The sequence below is a fragment of the Gekko japonicus genome, unplaced genomic scaffold, assembly GCF_001447785.1.
Source record: "Gekko japonicus isolate JY-2015 unplaced genomic scaffold, Gekko_japonicus_V1.1 scaffold322, whole genome shotgun sequence".
In the NCBI taxonomy this organism is placed as follows: domain Eukaryota; kingdom Metazoa; phylum Chordata; class Lepidosauria; order Squamata; family Gekkonidae; genus Gekko; species Gekko japonicus.
In genome coordinates, this window is record NW_015163616.1 from 634123 (window position 1) to 656428 (window position 22306).

Sequence of the window (22306 nt, forward strand, 5' to 3'; positions counted from 1 at the left end):
ATTTCAAATAACTTAATCAACAGTATATAACCTTCCTGACAAGCCCAGAAGAACTAAGCAAAGTTCAGACCTACTTCATCACCTTTTTACAAATCCCTTCCCCAAAACATTCCTATTTCCCAAATAAAGGCTCAGGTCAGTCAAATAAAGACTCAGCTCAGATTGGCAACCTTTTCCTACCTAAAAATGCCACTGCTGCTTCTTACTAGAGTACAGTATTGTAGAAGATACTATACAGCTAATCCACCCATCCCCTTCTTAGTAGTTCTTATATTTCACACCTGTCTTTTCTCCAGAGGCTATTTCGGGGGGGATCGCGGGGATCGCAGTTCCCCCAGGTGAGGTACGGGGGGCAGGGCACATGATGAAGCCCCACCCCCTGCTTCCGCCCCCCCTTCCGGCCCTCATTCAGCCAGGAGGAGGCAGGAGAAGAGGGAGGGTGGGGCCAGGGAGGGCCTTGGCGGGGCTTCCTTGCACTCCTGCCGACCTTGCAGGTCCACCGCCGGGCCCTTCATGGGGCTCGGCAGTGGAGCTGCAAGGCCGGCAGCAGCGGCCGGGACCATTGGGGGCGGGGTGTGTGGCCTTATGACACACTTCCGGTGATGTCAGGGGGTGTGGCATATGCTAATGAGTTATGCTAATGAGTTCCCCTAGCTCTTTTTCTACGAAACAACCCCTGGTTTTCTCTTTCCAACAAACACCATCCATCAACCATACACCAGGAGCATTCTCACAAGCAAAGTCCCAAGAAGTACAAGTGTAATTAGGATGCTTGTGTAATTAATCATACAGTAGGAATCCATATGGGTAAACAAAGAAAGAGGGGTTTTTTTTGGAGAGTGCTGACATTCTTGGACCTTTGAGAGGGTGAAGGCTATTGCCAGGAAGACTTACAAAGGCACAGGTAAGGAGACTGCAGCATCAGCAGAAATCTTCAGTAGAATCAAAACTCAGTTTTGGTCTGATTTACTTCACTCCAAATGAAGACTGGTCTCCTGATCCTGCTCATGCCTGGAATGTTTTTCATTTTACTGCCATTTTCTATACAATGCTTATGGCAAGTAAGGCAAGGGGTCCAACAGATGAAACAGCCATATAAAAATCAAAGCACATTGCACCACAGCTCAACTCTTGGACAATTCTTTATTAAATATTTTTTCTTAAATCCCACCTTTCTTTGAATTGTTAATTAGGAAACAACAAAAGTATTTTGCCGGGATCTGGCAAATCTAGTTCTTAATGTTATTGTTTCATAAGCTTTCTGGAGCCCAGGCTTCTATATTACAGCAGAGTTTGAACATTTTCTCAAACCTGAACTACTAGATAATTCTGAAATGAAGACTTCCAAGTAAACATTGGTAGAAATGCCTAGCTCAGCATTTACCAGTGAATAAAACAACCACATGCTTAAAGCTACACTGGAACATTAAAGACTGGCAAACACAAAGCATTCTAATGTTGTTTTTAGTGGTGCATTCAGGAAAGCAATTGGAATTGGTGTTGTTTTCTCTCTGAAGCCTGGAATTTTCCCCCTATGCCCAAAGAAGCCATTGCTGAGCCACAAAAGAAATTTACATTAAAATTGCACTGTGTGAACACACAGAGAGAATTTCCCAAGATGGATATCCATCCAAAATCTAAATCTTTGTTTCAGCTTCACTTTTTAGATTTTAATTTTTTTTGCCCTAGCACAGAACAAAAAGGGGTGTTACGAACCCAATTTGCAATACATGAAACATGTTAAAAGGGATAGCTTGTTTCATTTTCATGAGCATCTGAAACAAACATGCACTTCATTCTAAGGATAAAGTCATGCAATGTTAATTATCTTAATAACCACATTAGGGCTTACATTTGGAATGTTTTTCATGAACACCACTTTCTGTTTCAAATCAGATTTCCTAGTAAATTCTTGTAATATGCTAGGATTATATCCAGTATGTTAAATGTTGGAAGATAACTGGTTGGATACAAAGAGCTGTAAGCAGATATTTCTTGGCTTCCACTTTCCAGTGCGGCCCTCTGTGCTTCCTGCTCCAGCAAAGTTGTTCCTGATTGTTTGAGGACCCTTAAATATTGGATAGTAACCACACGTAGATTCTTCTTGAAACATCTTTCACTTCAACCAAGTGGGAACCTTTGTTTATGTTCCATGTGTGTCAAACTCTTCTGCTTCCTTTGTAATGAATGGGTAAGTCCTTGTGTGCAAAATAAAGGTTTGTGTCAATAACAAAGTATGATTGGATTATGGTTCTGGAATGGAAGTACTGGACCATCCTAGTTTCAGAAGTACCTGAAACCACAAACCATGGGAAATGTGTGCGCAGACACAAGGGCACATTTCAAGTGCTAGTTCTTACTTAGGAATGGCCTAAATGACTTGGGGAAGGCATACCTGAAGGAACACTTCCTCCTGTACTGTTCAGTCTACCAGTTGCAATCTGCCATCCAAGCTAGTATGCTGCCCAGTTAAGAGTGTTTAAGTAATGTTGGGCACTGTACTGGCAGAATGGTGTCTTTTCCATCATGGCAGCAACTGTTATAGTGATCTCTTGATTTTTCAGTTATGAAATGCTTTGCAGAGCAGTGGTGACAGATATGCATCATGTCTTTTATATCACAAGTAAGTGCTTTTGGTTTTTCCAGATATAAAGGTATGTTGTGCTCTCCAGTACAGGTGTGCATTTGGCTCAGCTGAGCCAGACCCCCCCGCCCCGTATAACGGCATTATTCGGGCTCCCCAGAAGCCGAATCAGATTCTCTACTGTGATTTGGCTTCCCGAATAGATATCACTGTATAGAAGCCACATCTATTTGGCTTCTATTTGGTAATCCTATTTTCTTCCATGTTTGAATCCCCCCCCCCAAATTCATTTCCCAGCTGGTTTGTTTAAATGCCTCCCTGAGCTCTCCAGCCTGCCTGCTTCGGCAGGTGGGCTAGGGAAGACACAGGGAAGCATTTAAACATGCCTCCCTGATCTCTCCAGCCTTCTCCAGCTGGCCCGTAGGGGATGAAGGGAGTATGCCGCCTCTGTGGCACAACTGCAAGGGGGGGATTTAAACTTTAAACCCCCTCCTATCTACAGTCACACCGCAGAGGTAGCACACTCCCTTTTTGAAGGGAAGGCAAATTCAATAATAGCCCCCCCCGACTTCTGAGGGAGGTAATGATTATGCTCTATGTGGATAGTCCCCATAGGGTACAATTGAGCCGAATGTATTTGGCAATACTGATAATTTCCAAAGTACAGTATCATATTGATACTGGGATTCAGGAATATCAGCAAATACCAATATTTTTCAGGTTTGGTATATCCAAACCCGAAAAATACTGGGTTTTTTTTGGTGCACACCCCTATTCTCCACCTGCACTGTTTGCATGATATGTCAAAATGTCAATATCCACATTTTCCTTGTTTCTGTTAGTTGTGTATTAACACATTATTTCTGCTTTTTTTTAAAAAAAATGTATTTTTCATAGTATAGTTGGTTACTGTTTAAATGCCTTTCTTGCAGTAACCAATTTGTTAGCTTTTTGGATTTTCTCATTTTGGCAGGGCATCCTCTTTTGTGAGGTACTTTTGGCATTGTATTGTTGTGTATGGTACGGATGATGGATTGTTACTTCTGACAAAAAAGGCAGAGATTCTTTCAATTGTTCTGAGTGGTGCCCTCTTAAGGGACAAGGTAGCTCTGTGAAAGCCTTCTGTGAAGGGAAGGGAATGACAGTTGGAACCCACTTTCCCTCTTTTCCATTTGTTCCCCCCTTTTTCTTTTTCTTTATTGAACACTGGAAAGAGAGCTGTCTACCCTTGCTCAATTCCCTTGTGCATAGTGAGCCAGCTGACTGAAGTTGGCTTCAAAGAGGAGATTGCCTGAGAATTACAATCACTTTATTTATGTGAGGTGAGATTTCACAGATTGCCTTACTGGATACTGTGGGTTTTGAGGTTCTACAGGTATCCTGTACCGCTCTCCTTTTGAGTGCCCTTGCCAAAAGCAGCTATTTAAAAGGCATTGGTTTATCAATAGATCAGCCTGAGATATCTTTGCTTGTTCAGTCTCTCACCTTGCCATGGAGAATTGTGTGGTTGCAGGGCTCCAGTCTTCTTCAGCCTGAGATGAGTCCACATTCACCGACAGCACCACAGGTGTCTTTGGCAGTTTATTTGTCTATCAGGGTTGCTAAGGAATGTTTTAAAAGGTGGTGTGTACAAACTGACATTGGTTGGAGGAAATCCTGCCTCCTCTCCACATGCCCCCCATCCCTCAGTCATCTATTAATGGTTCCTCAGCTGTCCTTTTATAACTTCCCTCTGGCTTCTAGTCAGTCAGAAGAGAGAAGCAGTGGGAAGAACCAGGGCCCAAGCTAGTGTGTGGGAGAAGCAGTTAGAAGCCGGAGATAATGTTTTTAAAGGACAACAGAGGACACAGCTACAGAAACTGGAGTGAGAAAGATCTTTCTCTCCTGCTTGCAAGGCTTTGCAGTTGAAGGTTCAAATGTCCTTTCACTTGCTATTTAGCCATTCATACTGCAGGAAAAACAGCATTGGAGATGGATGAGTGGCAGTGAGGAATCCTCCCCAATCCCAGCTCCAGTTCTGCTGTTGCTTCCTCCCCTCTTCCCCCACCCATTATCTCTCTTTCTCTGTCTGTCAGCCAGTCAGTCTTTCTCAAGCTGGTGGAGGGGGGAGAGGCGGTCAGAAAGTTCTAAGAAGACAGTGGAGCCTGCAGCAAAAGAGGCAGGGGTGAGAAGCCCAGATGTCCTTTTAAAATGTCCCTTTGCTATTTAGCCTTTCATACTGCAGGAGGAATCCATCCCAGTTCCAGCTCCAGGTCTGCTTTTCCTTCCTCCCCTCTTCCCCCACTCATTATCTCTTTCTGTCTCTCTATCAGCCAGTCTATCTCTCACTGTCAATGCGGCAGGGCCTGGAGTAGATCCCTGTGGTGGCCATTTCAAAAGGTATTCAGGGGAATTCAACCCTCCTTGAGTTTTTTTAAAAAAACTTTTTGGATTTTTCTGCAGACCACAGAGTCCCATGAGTCTGTAGAAAAACCGGTTGGGGGAGAGTGTGCCCGCTGTTTGTGGAAATAAGAAGAGGAGAAGAGAGAGAAAAGACTGGATTTATACCCCACCCTTCACTACCCAAAGGAGTCTCAAAGTGACTTACAATTCCCTTCCCCTCTCCACAACAGATACCCTGTGAGGTTGGTGGGGCTGAGAGAGCTCTTTCGAGAACTTTCAAGAAAGAGCCAGTTTGGTGCAGTGGTTAAGTGTGTGGACTCTAATCAGGGAGAACTGGGTTTGATTCCCCACTCCTCCACTTGCAGCTGCTGGATGACCTTGGGCAAGCCATGGTTCTGTCAGAACTGTCCTTGAAAGAGCAGTTTCTGTCAGAGCTCTCTCAGCCCCACCTACCTCACAGGGCGTCTGTTGTGGGGAGGGGAAGGGAAAGGAGTTTGTAAGCCGCTCTGAGACACTGAGTGGGCAGGGTATAAATCCAATTCTTCTCTTTCATGAGAAAACAGCTCTGAAATAACTTGTAACTGACCCAAGGTCACACCAGCACCTGCACATGGAGGCATGGGGAATCAAACCCAGTTCTACCAGATTAGAGTCCACACTCCTAACCACTACACCAAACTGGCGTAACCGCAGGCAGAAGGAACTGTTGAGAATTAGGTATATAGATTGCTATCAGAGGTCACAAGGTTGATTGCCAGCTCTTCCATATCAACAACCAGTTATTTTCCATTTGGTCACTTCAACCCACTTACAGGCCTAGAGTTTAATATAAGGCCTCCCTATGTTTAATGAAAGAACAAGAAGTTGATTAAAGGTTTAATTTCTTGATCATTATAATATTAGACTGTTGAATGTTGTTTCACATTTTTCTGTCCTGTATTATTGATAATTATTGTGGTTTTAAAAATGATTTTATTGTATTGTTTTGCTTTGTGAATCACCTCAAACAGGACTCTGGAGAGGCAGCATATAAAACTTCTAAGTAAATAAATTAAGGGCATATGGGGTTTTGAAGTCTTTTCAGTTCTGCCTTCTGACCCTAAACCTCTTCTACTTCTGTATTTGCTTCTGAATATTGTAGTAATGCCAGGTAGATTTTTATTTTTTAAAAAATAACAAATCACTTTACAACGAATGGATGTTTAATGATACTAAATAGAGTAAGATTATATTATTTTAAATTATGTCCTTAAAGGTCATAATACCTTCCTCTAAGGACAAGGCAGTGTATAATTAGGATGCAGAAGAGATACAGAAGTGAATAATTTGGAGTATTTTATCATATATTTTGCAAAAAAGAAGTTGAGCCCGTATGAATGTTTTACACATTTGCAAAAATGTGTCATCAAAAGGTAAATGAATAAACTGGATGACTCCTTATCTGGTTTGGGGCTCCAGCTTCTAGTAACAAAAAAGAGAGAAAGTACTAGGCACTTAAAGGTCACACAGATGCTTCAGTTTTTGTTGTTGATGCTGCTGACAATGATTATAATTACAAGGAACTTCAAGCCAGTCTGAAAACACAATCAGATATGGAGATTTCCAGGTGAGATTATTACCTCAACATTTCCGCTGAAAGGAAACTGAACCCTCCATTTTAACCTTTCAGAGCCTTTGAATACTCTGTCTGCCTGATTCAGTGCTACACACATGGAAGCCACATTCACTTTACCCAGCAGGCACCAAAAAAGAAAGAAGACCCCCAAATCTGGGAAAATAATTTGGATTTGTTTATATTTCCCTGCTGAGATGAGACCACAGGAGCACATGTATGTGTCTGTGTTCCCCACTGCCTGCTTGCTACTTTCATTTACATGGATGTATATTTTATCGACATAAACCTCACAGTGACATGATGACACCAAAATTCTTCATAGAAATTCTTTTCATGTTATAAAATTCATCTCAAACCAACTATCCATTAAGCACTAAGTATTATAAGTGCTAAGGGGTGGGAAATGCATACAACTGTTGTTGTTATTATTATTATTACATAAGAATATAAGAGAAGCCACTGTTGGATCAGGCCAATGGCCCATCCAGTCCCACAGTGGCCAAAAATACAAAATTTATATCCCACTTTTCTGCTGTTACATGAGCCACCCAAGGTGGCTAAAAATTTAAAACATATATGATAAAATGAAATTATAAAACCATTAAAATAAACCCCTCTCCCCAGAATACCTCATTAAAACAACTTTCAAAAGAGTTTTAAACCCTCCAGATAAAATACATATACATCAGCTTGGAAACAAATTGGAAGCCAGTGTAGGTGGGCCAAGACTGGAGTGATATGGTCCCTACAACCCACTCCAGTCAACATCCCGGCTTCAGTGTTCTGTACTAACTCAAATTTCCGAAAACGTTTCAAGGGCAGCCCCACGTAGAGTGTGTTGTAGTAATTTAATCTAGATGTAACCAGGGAATGCACCACAGTGGCCAGACCTTTCTGTCCAGGAAAGGACGCAGCTGGCTAACCAGTCAAAGCTTGTAAAAGGCACTCGTGACCACAGCTGCCACCAGCTTATCCAGCAGTAGGTCTGAGTCCAAGAGCACCTTCAGATTACAGGCCTGTTCCTTTAAAGGGAGTGCAACCCCATCCAGAATGGGTGACACCTTAAATCCCAGGTCAGACCTTCTACCCACCAGCAGATGGGTTCTGAGGTTTTCCTATGAGAATACATCTGAAAAATCTCTAATCTTTCTGAGTATAGGCACACCCATTTATTTCAGTACATTCAGGACTATTTTTGGGCAGGAACGCACAGGAACGGAGTTCCGGCTGGCTCCTGAGTTGGCCACACCCAGCAGCAACTCATTAGCATAATAGGCCACACCTAACAGCAGACACTCATTAGGATTGGCTACATTAGGGGTGTGTGGCCTAACATGCAAAGACGTTTCTGCTACAAAAAAAGCCCAGGGTTTTGACAACAAAGTAAACAGAATAAGAAGCAAAAGGTGGGTGTGGTTGGATGACCACACTTCTGGTGACATGTTGGGTGTGGTCTAATAGGCTAATGAACTGTGCTGTCAGGGGTGTAGCCTAATATGCTAATAGGTCTCTGCTGTTGGGTGTGCCTATTACGCTAATGAGTTCCTGCTGGGCTTTTTCTACAAAAAAAGCCCTGAGTACATTGACACACAAACTGTGCCATCCTAAACAGAATAAGTATAACCTGTATAAGTTCACTGAAATCAGTGTGCTTAGAGGACAACTCTTGTTTAGGATCACACTATAAATGTGTGATTCCACTGCTCTTAATAAGAGAAATCCATCTACACAGTTGCACGATAGTGCAATGATATTATTTTCAATTCCTGAAGTAACTGGATGGAAATAATTTCCTAGGAGCCTGGGTCGGCTCCTTATGGAATACTATGACAGTGACAAGTGGTCATTCCTAGCAGTCAGCATTAATCAGAATGTTTGTTCCTTGATTAAATGTATGCATATTAGCATAAAGGGCTAACATGTTCATTTTGGCAATGATTCCATAGCAACAAAATTATTTCTCCCTTAAGTGCTAAGTACTGACTGTTCCCTGGAAGGCCAGATAATGAAACTGAAGCTCAAATACTTTGGCCACCAAATGAGAAGGGAGCACTCACTGGAGAAGACCCTGATGCTGGGAAAGACTGAAGGTCAAAGAAGACGGGGACGGCAAAGAATGAGATGGTTAGACAGTGTCATCGATGCAACGAACATGAAATTGAGCAACCTTCAGAGGACGACGGAAGATAGGAAGGCCTGGTGTGATCTGGTCCATGGGGTCACGAAGAGTCAGACTCGACTGTGCGACTGAACAACAACAACAAAAGTGCTACCACTGAAAATACAACACGGGGAATCTTAGATGCATGCTGAGTTCACTGTGGTTTAATTTATCTACAGGGAGGCTAATCTCTGGGCCAAATTCCAAGCTCAAGCAATGATCTTGCATGATGCCGAGAACCATTTTGAATTCATTGTGATGATATTACTTCTACTTCCACTTCCCAAGTCTGTGCTTGGATGTTCACTGTGGTCCTTATCCCTTATATTTTCCCAGAACATTAAAAAAAAAAAAATTCCCTAGGACTGTATGGAATGTTTCACACAGATATTGTGGGTTCTGTGAGAACCCATTCACATCCGATAATCGACAAGTGGTGCTTGAGAATCTGCCTGAAGAGCATGCATTCTGCATTACTCTGGATTCTGCAGGGATGTTCTTGTATATTGGAAAACACAACCTTGGATGAAACATTCAGACATGCATGGTGTCATGGATATCTAAGAATACATATCACAGTAACAAAGTTAACACCTTGGGACAACTGGTTCTCATAATGTGAATTGTAGTAATTTCAGTTAATCCTTCAAAGAAAAACTGTGTCACACCTCATCATTGCCTTAACAGGCTGGCTTGCACAGAAGTAAGCACAGAGTTGTTTAACTGCATTAAAGAATAATTTGTCTAGAATAAAAATGGCAAAGAAACCAAGCAGCGCAAATTTACTTGAGTGACTGCAGACAGCAGAATTGCCTCCAAGCATTAATAGGGAACAAGGTGGTAGAACATGAAAGTGCCACTTTTTCAGTCATTTTGCAAAGTATAACCTTACTTTAAAAGGCTTCAGGTTGCATTCGCTCTGACATAAACAAGCAATTGCAAGCAACATGTCAGGGTTTTCACCACTGGTTAACATCAGGAAAAAAGTATGATTTTAACCTATTAGGAAAAAAAAGTTAATGTGTCAAAATAATTGTGAAGGCAAGTTTCTATATTTACAATACACCCTGATCTTGAACTTCACGAGGAAGCTTGTCTGTGTACTTCTTTCTCATTTGGCCTCACTAGTATCACTTTGGTTAGCTTCTGAAGACAATGCATCTTCTGTTCACAGCAAGCGTTTTTCATGTAAATATTCCACTACTATATTAAGGGAGATGTAAGGACAGCTTTGCTAGCAAGGTGGTGCTGAAAGCAAATAAGCAAACAAAACGGAACAAATCCTTACTGAGACATTTTCAAACTTTGTGAGTTATTGTCTGCAAAGTGCTTTTAACAATAACCGGATTCGGCTTTATTCATAACTCCCATTTTGTTTTTCTCAGAAAGACTAAACAAATTAGCCTGCTTAGGAGGTTGGGTTTGCGTGTGTGTGTGTGTGTGTGTAGCACAGAGAAACAACATTTTATTTGTATCATTGCTTATTACACTTAGCCAGAGAGATCTCTCAAAGAAGCACAATACATTTGCTCAACATACACTAACTAGAAAGAGGCTAACAGAAGCCTTGCCAGCTATAGAGGACAGGAAGGAAGTGGCAGGGGGAGTCCCAGAGGCAGATTTTTCAAGACCTAGAGAGGTCTTGCTTCAGGGTCATTAAAAGAAAATAAAACTGTCTGATGTTCAAGAAAGCCAAGCCTCCTGCCACTCTCAGTATTTCTCACTTGAACAGATTTTAGAACATTTTTTCTAATACCCTGCCTGAATTTATGAAGAAGGTCTGTGATACCAATTAGAGCAGACAGAGACTCAGAATCTCTCCAGAGTTCAATTCCCAAGTACATCACTTCAGCCTGGTCTGGAGAAATCACACTTTCTGCTTTCTACCCACTTCCATTTCCTACCGGGGTAATAAGAGCAACCTACAGCAGTAGGGAACTTTTGCTGCCATTGCCTTCAAGCTTGAAAACAAACCCCCAAAATTAAGTAAAAGGAATGAAGACAACCCCACTGGACAGGAAGGAAGATGTATCCTCACTGAAGCACAGGAAAGATAAAAGATAATAGTTCCCTCTTGCCATCTTAAAAAGATGTATCTTGGTTTTGCATCTGGCTATTTAAAGCTCTTGCTTTGTCTCTAGAATTAAGAACTTCTCCTTGGGCATCTTTTCTGCGCACAGGCTGAAATGCTTTGAAGTTTCAGACAGCACAAACTGTCTGGTGTGGCTTTTGGTAAAAGGCACCAAGGAGGCAGGGACTGCTCCCAATGTATGCTTCTTCTCTGTTGCCAAGCCCTGATGAGGTTCATAGACATGTAACCCATTAATGTTATATTATCTTCTGGCATCTTTTCTAAGAGGAAAGATGTATGTTGTTTTAGCTTGGTGTTTCTTGTTGATTTAGCTTGCAGCAAAATTCTTTTACAAACAAAACTTAATTTTGCCTTTATAACTGAGTGGTTTATTTGATTCCATGTCATTTCCTTGCTGGTCTGACTCTTCCTTTAAGAGAATGAATGACAATGGCTTAATCTTGCCAGCAAAGTAGAACATATCTGAAATTTGCAACCAAATTAGTAAAAATATTGATGGGCTCTTTAATCTCAAAAGACCTCATGAGCAGTACCCTGTCCAGTGTTCTCTCTAAGCTGAGTTAGTGTGAGATAGCTCAGATTTTTAGCCTCCAGCTCACACGTTTTTGTCTTAGCTCAGGAAGGATGGCTCCAGAGCAAACTAATTTATGCAGTAGCCAAATCACTTGCTCACAACTTCAGTGCCAGTAGTACCTGATCCTTTTAACTGGAGATGTTGAGGATTAAACCTGGGACCTTTAGTGTAGAAAACAGAGGCTGTACCAATGAGCCACAACCCCTTCTTGGAAGCTGCTGTGTTCTCCTAACTTCTGCTCCCACAGTGTTTTATCCCAAGAAGATTGCTGGTGGGGGTTGAGAAGGAAGGAACTTCAGAGGGGTGTGGTAGCACTTTGGTCTATCTGGGAGGAGGACTACGATATTAAGACTTGCTACCAAGCTTCAGTACCCTGCTTTCCTGGGGTTTTTTATTCATCACTACAGTGACTCTTCAAACATTTGGGCTGTTGATGTTTGTGATTTCTCAATCTCTGCCTAGTCTGTAATGACCATAACCTGGAACAAAAAGCTGAACAGCCACACCAGCATTTTAAAATGTGTTAATAAATTTGGGCTAGTTTCAAACATATTATCAAAGTGTAAGAACACTGGCAATGAGTTTAAACTTCTCCATCACTGTGAAGAGGAAGCATATAACAGCTGGTACTTACCTCTTTTTGCACCCTCAATTGCCCCTGAAAAGCCCCTCTTGGTAGTTCTATGACTGAAAACTGAACTAGACAGGATGCTGGGAAATAGCCACTGCACAGGTTTTTTATTTAGGTTGGAGTTACAGTGCAGGAAAAGAATGGATTTAACCTCCTTACACTATTAGCCCTCAGAACAAAAAAAAAGACAGGCACCTTCTGGTCCTCCTCTCACCATGGGACTCCCATACTTGCTCTTGCCATGTATTAAACACTGAGATCTCCATATGGATCTCCCAGATATCTAATTTGGCCCTCAGTTCCTTATTTGTGATATAAGGGCACTTCCATACACACTCAATAATGCACTTTCAATCTACATTCAGTGCACTTTAGCAATCATTTGCAAGTGGTTTTGCTGTTTCACACAGTAAAATCCAGTTGCAAAGTGCACAGTCTAGATATCTCTGTGTTGCTATGGCTGTGACAATTAATGTTGCAATCCTACAAGCTATGCATGGATAAGTCCCATTTATTTCTCTGGGTTTTCTGATTGAGTAAACAGGTGGTACATTACTGTCTAAAGTTACAGAAAGGAATTTCTGCTAGAACAAAAGATGGTAAGAATTATTCTTTCTTGCACTGATCAAACAGGTGCTATTTACTGTCCTCCCAACATGGTGACATTTTCACAAGCTTTCTGTTCTAAGTATATCTCCTGTCTTTGGCTTGAAAGCATGCTGTGCACCTCTGAAGGTTTGGATCCTCCATTTACTTGTAGCCCTGGCAGCCCGTAATACTGAAATAAAAGCAAATAAGAGCCAAACTACTTACCTTTACTGTGCACTTTGGGAAGGCTTCTTTCTTGTTTTTAAATTATAAAGTCTCATGAGAGTAACACCTGGGAACTGCTGCACTAAAAGGTACTGCCTAACCCATAATCCGGTGTCCATACCTCAGAAACATTGATTCTCCCCTCTTGAAATGAGCACGTTGTGGGATCATGGGTGCAGAGGTTCCGATATTTACACCAGTGGCAACGAAAAGCACTGTTCACACAAGAGAGGCACCTGTCAAAAAAGAAGAAAAAACTAAGTTACAGTGTGTGGGTGTGGGTGTAAAACTGGTGCTTTCTAGACTTTATCCTTGGGCATTTTTAAAGTTTTGTTGATGTGTCATTACTACTGAATAATCAATAATGAATTCATTGATAAGATAACATGATAAATATATTTAAAGTGTTCATGAAAATGTATGTGGTACAATTTAATGAACATTTTATGATGCCTGAACACAAGTGAATTTCTTTCCTCCCTTGCAGAGTATAAACATAATGGTTTGGGGTGGACCCAGGCAGGGCCTCATGTGACTTAGCCAGTGGAAAGAGAAAGTACACTTACATAAAGCTGATAATCCCCTCAAAATGCGCAAGCATATTAACCCACATGCCCTGCATGTATGATTAGCCAATCATCACCAAGGGCCAAGAAAGATTTTTTTAAGTTACACTAGCCTTGTGAGAAGGTCATCTTTGCCTGCTTTGTACTGGCAGCTTTACAGAAGAAATTAACAATTGGACTTGTAACTTGATTTCACTGTTAGGCCCTAACCAGAACCAGAACTAGCCAATTTTGTGCTTGAGACAAGAATATAAAATTGCACTCCCTATACCTTCATAGTGGATATTTTGGCAGAGAGATAAATACAAAGATAACAAAATAAATGATAACACAATGTTTATTTTAGTTGTGATATACTTCTATACCCCTCACTTGCCTTGCTGTAATAACATGTGGACATAGTGCAGATCTGGTGGAGAATACTGGCCAGCACCTTTCAGGCACTACTTGGTGAGTTTATTCAAATTAGCCTCTCATGGTTTACCAGTATGTAAAGGTGTGGTGGGAGAATCATTTAGGGTCTGGCTGCCTCACTAACCAACTAAAACCCTTAGCCGAAATAAACCATGATTATCAGTTTTATGGGGACAGGGCTTCACATGATCACCGTAATTCCATATACCCCTTCCTCCATATCTAAACAAAAAAGCCATGCAATTTTTTGGGGCGGGTAATATATGACTTTTGGCCTGAATATTTATATTTGTTAAGCGCACGACTTAACACTTTTTCCATACCCCTCACTTGCCTTGCTGTAATAACATGTGGACATAGTGCAGATCTGGTGGAGAATATTGGCCAGCACCTTTCAGGCACTAATTGGTGAGTTTATTCAAATTAGCCTCGCATAGTTTACCAGTATGTAAAGATGTGGTAGGAGAATCATTTAGGGCCTGGCTGCCTCACTAACCAACTAAAACCCTTAGCCCAAATAAACCATGATTATCAGTTTTATGGGGACAGGGCTTCACATGATCACCGTAATTCCATATACCCCTTCCTCCATATCTAAACAAAAAAGCCATGCAATTTTTTGGGGCGGGTAATATATGACTTTTGGCCTGAATATTTATAAATTCTTCTTCCTTTAAGTAAAGCAGATGGTAAACTGAAACATCAAAACTAGTCAATATAAAAGAGTTAATTTGTTGACGGATAGATTTTCCCCTATGACTGTGAGTGAGATAGCTCTGAAGCTCTATTTTCCTGGATAATGAGACAAAATAATACAATTAACTATTTACAGGGGAAAGTTCAATCCCGTGTGTGTGTTTGTGTGTGTAAATGCATCCCACAGGAGATCTTGTCTTATTTTTTTCCTGAAGATTTCAAGTTTCACAGGGCATCAGATGGATAATATATAGCTTTACCTGGTGTCTTGAAAGTCACTGTCTGCAACTCATATATGACAGCAGCAATAATAGTTTAATGCCATCTAGTGGGTCAGCTGGAGCTCAAGCAAAGACTGCTACAATTCTATTGTACAACTGCTCCAGATTTTGCCCAGGGCTTTGGTTAGCCTCTGCTATGCATGCAATTTTTCTTCTCCTGTCACTGAAATGATGTTTTTAGCCATTTTTTGCCTTGGGATATTTTCAGAGCAGCAGATCCCAAAGGGACAAAACTCTAAACAGCATTTGAATCATGAGCATTTCTGCTTCTAGTGTGGAAGAGTCTTTTCTTCTACTTCTAATAATAAAAAGCTTTGAAGAAAAAGGGGGGATTTTATATTTGCAAAAGCCAACAGCATCCTTAAAATCTAAGAGTTCAACCCCTCACACTAGTTTACTGGTTTAATAGCACAAAACCTTCTTTTTCTCCCCCCTCCCAACAACCAATGGTAATACAACAGATGTTCAGAGATTTCTAAGGCAAGTATGGGCCACTGTACTACCGTAGTTTCGTTGGCATCACTGAGAAAGCAATGTTACAATTTGTTATCTAAAATGAGGCACACAAGTAATCGCACCATTTTCTCAACAGAAAATACCCCAATGCCAAACTGAAGAAGGTGCATGCTTCTCCCCCTTATTATACTAAAACACATATTAACCATATCCTAAATTGTATCTTCTTTTTGATACTTTTGTAATCACCTTAATAGTAAAGAAAGCTCATTTACAAACAATTGCAAATCGGAAGAGGGTAGCAATATGATGAAGTGTGAGCTGAGCATATTTAATTATTCATGTATTTGACCCCTTTCTCTCTCCATCTGAATGTCACCTGCTCTTTAGTCTTCAGTTCTAACCTAGAAATGGATCTCCCTTTCTATGCCCATGGTCTAGTTTGAGCATCTCAGTATGCAGAGCCCCAATGCTATTTTCTACTCTGTTTCAGCTGGGGATAGCTTCCTGAGGGCTCCCTCTTATTTAGACTGGAATTACATGTGTATAAAGTTCAGCAAGGCTGAAATGTGGTTGTCAACCAACCTTCCTGCGTAGTCGTTAATCAATTTAGAAACCAAGCACAAGTGGATTTCAATTGTGTTTCTGTTTTATTTGAGAGAAACCTGATAACCACGTATTTAGAATTTGGGCTTAGATCCTGTCTTTCTGCTCATAGAAAGGGTGTGTGACTTTTGCTGACTCCCTCCTCTCACTGTTGTCCTTACCTTGACCCCCTGTTGTTCCTGCAGGTTCACTGAACAATGCAGGAACAGTTGGGGGGGGGGACAGATTAATGCAGCAGGAGACTGTAAAGTCACCATTTCTGTAGCACAGCTCTGTTTGTACTACCTTGGGTCCAAGTCCTACTTTTTTCACATGTGCAGGGCCGGCTCGCCTGCTAGGCGAACTAGGCCTTCGCCTAGAGTGCGAGCCGGCCATTGGGGTGCAGGGGGAGAGGTAGGGGCGGCCACCGGGCCCGGCAGCCTCTCATCCACGGCCGAATCAGCGCCCCCGAGCCGGAAATCCCGCATGTTAAACGTGGGAATTCCCAGTGGATGCTGGCCGCCCTGTGAGGTGCTCCTGGCCGGAAGGCGCTCCTCCTCCGCAGGGGGCGGGGCGAGGCGAGCCAGGGGGCGAGGCGAAGGCGCTCCTCCTCCTCTGCAGGTAGCGGGAAAGGCGAGTCAAGCCGGCGCAGCGAGGTGAGCCAGGGGAGGGGAGGGGAGGGGGGAGGGGAGCGCGGGTTCAGCATGGCTCCAAGCTCCTGCCTGGGATGTTTTTGCTCACTTTAATGCCAGTACTAGCTCCCAAAGTAGGATTTTTGCTCACAAGACAGCCGGCTCACAAGACTCCACATCTTAGAGGCGAGGTGAGGTGAGCCGGGGGAGGGAGGCAAGCCGGGGGGGAGGCGACGCGCCCAGGAGGCGAGCCGGGGAGGCGAGGCGAGCGGGGGGGGAGGTGAGGCGAGCGCGGGTTCAGCGTGGCTCCAAGCTCCTGCCTGGGATGTTTTTGCTCACTTTAATGCCAGTACTAGCTCCCAAAGTAGGATTTTTGCTCACAAGACAGCCGGCTCACAAGACTCCACATCTTAGAGGCGAGGTGAGGTGAGCCGGGGGAGGGAGGCAAGCCGGGGGGGAGGCGACGCGCCCAGGAGGCGAGCCGGGGAGGCGAGGGTTGGAGGGGGGCCAGGCAAGGCACACCTCCTCCCCGTCTTGACCCCCCCCACCTGCAGAGGAGGAGGAGTGCCTTCTGGAGCCAGCCAGGAGCGGTCTCCAGGCCCCGCCAGGAGGTTGGCATCTGCACTCCCCTAGAGCGCTGGACAACCTGGGGCCGGCCCTGCACATGTGCATACCAAGCAGAAGAGCTGAAAAGTGCTTCAAGTAGCACATGTGAATTCAGCTACAGAGTGATTTCTGCTATTTTCTGCTTCCCCACTTTAGGACTGATAAATAATAAATGGCATCTTTGGGCCACAGTCTCCTTTGAGGAAGTGCTCTCCTCTTTTTGAAACATTAGCACCATGCACCTGAGCCCTCATGAACATTAAAGTTTGCTTTAAAAATTCCAAGACTTGGCTTTAAGACCATCAAAGCCAAGATCCTGATGCTAACACTTAATCCATCAGCACATGAGTGCTAAGCATGAGGCATGTTAACAGCTATACAAGCACAGTATCTCGGATCATGGTGGAATCAGGTGCATAGCCGTGGTGGTCTGAAGCAGTAGAACAAAGTTTCAGTCCAGTGGCACCTTTAAGACCAACAAAGCTTTATTTAAGATATAAGCTTTCATGTGCAGACAGAATTCTTCAGATACAATGAAATGGAAGTTACCAGTCCATACATATAGGTTGAGGGTGAGCAGTAAATTACTATACAGCATAATTAAGATATTTTACAGATGCAAGGACCAACAGGAATAACAAGTTTAGGTTACCGTTTGGGTTTAATTCTGGGAGGAAACATAGAGAAGGAAATAAATATGTTAACACTGGAGATTGATAAGCAGATGTAACCTTAATTGTGGAATGCTGAGAGTAATTAACTGGGCCCCTGCCATTATGTTCCATCCATAACCTCCTGGTAATGGAGGTGACCTTACAGCATCTTCTTCTTTGAAGTGGGGAAATTGTCTGTGTAGAGTTATTAGAACATGGTGGGTTTTTTTGTTTATTTAGACTCCCAAAAGCAATGCTTGAAGCAGCATACAATGATTCATATCACAACACTGTCCTGATATTTCAATGGCACATCTTTGGCATCTAATAATCTCTATACTATGCTTTAGTGGCGAGATTATCAAGCTATGCTCAATATATACAGGTGTAACAAAAATGTATTTCCTAACTAACTTAGGAAAGAAGAAGAAGAGAAGAAGAGATTGGGTTTATACCCTACCCTTCACTTGGAGTCTCAGAGCAGTTTACAGACTCCTTTCCCTTCCCCTCCGCACAACAGACACCCTGTGAGGTAGGTGGGGCTGAGAGAGCTCTGAGAGAACTGTCCTTGAGAGAACAGCTGTGACAGAACTATGGCTTGCCCCTGGTCATCCAGCAGGTTTAAGTGGAGGAGTGGGGAATCAAACCCAGTTTTCCCAGATTAGAGTCCATGCACTTAACCACTACACCAAACTGGCTATTACTTGGTACTGAGATGTCTCCTGCACTGAATATTGCTAACTCTTAGTATTAGAATCTTCAGGTTCCAGTGAGTAGGAGGAACAGAAGTAGAGTCTTACAATTGGTGGGCACTGCAGTTGTAGAACTTGAACTCAGTGCTGACAAACATCTTGCCTGTCTCTTTGGATTTCAGCAGCAGCTCTATCCCAAACCAGTCTGGAGAAAGAAAGAGAGGAAAGGACAATTAAAAGAAAAAAAATCAGATGGAATCGTTTAGTTTGCTCATATATAGATTCATTATCTGCCAGGTTCCTTTCTTACATCCTTCTGGAGTTCTTCCTTCTTTTGTTCACCTGCCTTGTCCAGTGAGATTGTTGCAACCTGTTCTTTCAAACTGGGATACATCAAACACCTTTCATGCATTTGATGTCGGATGAGTAACCCTACACAGGGGAAAGTATCTGGTAACCTACTTTTGTTAAGTGGGCCACTGGGATCACATCTAATCAGTGATTTAGCCCTAAGAGGACTAGGCCCTGTATGTCTTTTCCAACACCTTGTCATAAGTTCTAAGACTTAATTCTCTCACAATGCCACACTAAACATAGTTACAGTCTTCTAAGCCCTTTGAAGTCAATGGCCTTAGAAAAGTATAACTTGACTTAGGATGGTACTATCATCGTATGGAAGACACACCAATGCTACTGTTTCTCAAATTGCCAGAATAGCATGAGAAACACCAGACCATGCAGGAGGAGCCCATGCTGAAGCCAACATTAACCCAACTATTTGACAGCTGATGCTGACATGGGTAGATGTCACAGCATGGAGTTCTTTTTCATACTACAAGGATCCCACATATTCAGAGTAATAGAAGAACTGGGACACAAGGACTGGTTGACACATGCAACAGAATAAAGTTGAAGTAAGGAAGCAAAGCCCTTGAGCTGGTAAAACGATTGCCCTCAATCAGACTACACATGATATACTACAGTTCCGCCTATTTCTTGCATTCAAAATTCCATGAAACAGAGTCCTATCTTTACCTTTGGTCCTTTCTGCATGCACAACTTACTGCAAAGTATCCAAGCAGTCAGGCCTTTAAACTCAACATCAGACTTCTGTGCTTGCTGTCTGCACCAGTCTTACACCACCTGGTGTGTTTATTCTGCAGCTACAACCCCCCCCCCCCACACACACACTTCTCTAAATTAGGGTGGAATGTCACTGGTGTGATGGACAGTGTCCATTTTTTTAAAACAGTATGCAGTTGCCCCATCGCAGCTGCGCAGTAGTGTCCAGCAAGCACCTTCCATTTAAATCCTCATAGTTCATGGTTTGTGGATGCCTTTAGTGTTAGTACCTTGAATGATAGGGAACAGAAAGGAATGCAGGCAAAGGGAGAAAATCTATTGTTGAAATGGACCAGACTTGTCCTGAAATTGACAAGGAGCTGAGAAGCCATTTTCCATATTGCCCAGCACAGAGAGGGCAGCTCTTCTGTGTGTGTGTATGTGTGTGTTGAGCGCCTTTGCGGAAGCAAAGGTGCTGCTTGGATGTCACTAAATTTTGATTATCAGCAAATATTTCCCCTTCCTACACGCACAGCTAGCTTCTCCCCTCTTGGCCTCTCACCTCCCCCACCTTTCTAGGCAGCCTGCCTCTCCCTCACTCTTCCCTGATCTGAGAAGCAGAGAATTGGAAGCCAGGCTAAAGATTTCTCCTTTAAGCTTCAGAGGACAGGTTTGTCCTGGTTTCTGATGAGTGATGGTGGAGGTGGGGCAGATTCCTCACCCTCTCACCAGGGCAGTGGGAGAAGGCAGCACAGAGCTGTATGGCTCCCCAGAAGCACAGCGATGCCAATGGCTCACAGAAAATTCAGCTGTGCCCTGCCTTCTCCTGCCGGCTGGTTTAAACTTGGTGGGCTCTGTTGAGCTGTCCATTTTAAGCCAAGCTGCCCATTAGAGCCCCAGCTGATCCTGTGTGTGTGGGGGGGACTCTCCCTGAAGGATCATCTCCTGCACACTGCCCATTAGAGCCCCAGCTGATCCTGTGGTGGTGGGGACTCTCCCTGAAGGATCATGTCCTGCACACACAAACCACCAACTCAGCCTTTCCCTATGAATATACTTTTTTCAACCCAGATAACCCAGTTTAGTGAAAAACTGATTCCACTAAACTCATCCTGCTTGTTAAAAACAAAACTTTACTTGACGGAAAAAGTAAGCACCAATGAAGGGGGAAGATGGCAGAAGGTGCAGAGTAGGCAGAATGATCTCGATGCTGGCAGCGAGTGGCCTCCAAGGGACAGGGAAAGGGCAGGGGGGAATCCAAGGGAAAATGTAAACTTTTGAATTGCCATCATCTTGGAAGGGGAGCAAGGGGGGAAATGGTCACAAAACCACCTTCAGAAAAGCTGGGGAAACAGCAAATGGAAAGCAAATGGAGAGCTGAAGGGATGAAAATCAAAGCAGAACTTTAAAAAAAAGCCTCAGATGAACAGGCAAGGTGAAATCAGGGGGAAATGCAGAACAAAATAGATACCGTGACAAAGAGATTGTGAAAATGAGGGAAACCACAAGTGCATAAAGGGTCTTTGCTTGCTGCGCTGTTTTTTTTAAAATAGTGGTCCCGGTCACACAGCGAATTTGCCGCGGGAGAGCCACGGGTGGTGGGTGGATTATTGGGGCACGATCACACCGCAACATCTGGCAAGTGGAGTGCACCCATGGCCAACCCGTGGCAACCGCCGAAAAAGCACAGTAAAAAAACAGTACCTCATATGTAGTGGGAAACGGTTTGCCACAGGCTGCCTCTGGACTCCTGCGGTGTGATCGCGCCGGCCCCTCGTTAATGTGCAGGCGGGGAGGACAGGACCCATGGTTTGCCGCCGACACGTCAGATCGCGTTCTGGTGGCTCTAATTGCACCGGAGCAATTAGCCACACCTCCCCCCCACGTTATCCGGCCCGTGTGACCAGGGCCAGAGTTTATTTTTATTTATTCCTTCCTTTTCTCCTCAATTTGGACCCAAAGCTGCTTATATTGTTTTCCCCTTTTCCATTTTATGTTCACAGCAAATACTATGAGAAAGGTTAGGCTGAGAGAAAGTGACTGGACCGAGGTCACCTAGCAAACTTCCATAGCAGAGTGGGGATTCAAATTGGGCTTTTCCATATCCTAGCTTGACCCTCTAACCACTACCCCACACTGGATAATATAGGGAAGCATTGTGAAACATGATCCTCCTCCTGCACTCTGAAGTGGTACAGTCCATTCTTCCAACTCATACCCATGCATGTGAAAACTGGACCTGAGTTTGGCAGATGATGCCTTTTTATTTATTCCACCTATACGCTAAACAGATGTGACACTAACAGAACAAAAATACTCCTAACAGTTTCTTTACAGTTATGGAAATGGATTCATTTGAAGTTGGTATTAAAGTTTGTACTGCCTCTACCCAAGTAGGAATACTTGGAAACCAGCCAATGAGAAAATAAGTTTAAAACAATTAACGATGAACATAAGCATGTGTGTAAGAAAGAACTTGACAGCAGTGACATTCACAAAGCAACAGCCTGAAAAATAGAAACCTCTTCCACCCACTCTTGGTGACTGAGTCAGACCTCAAAGCGTGAGTAACACACATGTCACCTCCTTCCTGGTCCGCCTCAAGGAACAAAAGAATGAGACCCCTAATAAGACATAAGCCCAGAAAGCAGATGGCTTGAAGTTTGACTATTAAATGTGTGGGGTGCACAAGATTTGATAGAAGGGGCTTACTCCCACTACAGGCAAACACAGGGGAGCCATGTTTGCGGATACTATCCCCTTCCCACCAGCCATTTGGCACTTAGAGCTCTGCTCACTGGTAGAGTTTCC

General features: G+C 43.2%; 1 protein-coding gene across 1 annotated transcript in view; it reads right to left on the reverse strand.

Moving 5' to 3' along the window:
• The window catches only part of LOC107107165 (plexin-A2-like), a 552061-nt gene that overhangs the window by 179163 nt on the left and 350592 nt on the right, over positions 1-22306 (reverse strand). Inside the window, exons 7-8 of the mRNA XM_015407422.1 lie at positions 18542-18638; positions 12974-13088 (exon numbers count right to left, since the gene is read on the reverse strand). Of these exons, the coding sequence (XP_015262908.1) occupies positions 12974-13088; positions 18542-18638 (212 nt within the window). The remainder of the gene's footprint in view (positions 1-12973; positions 13089-18541; positions 18639-22306) is intronic.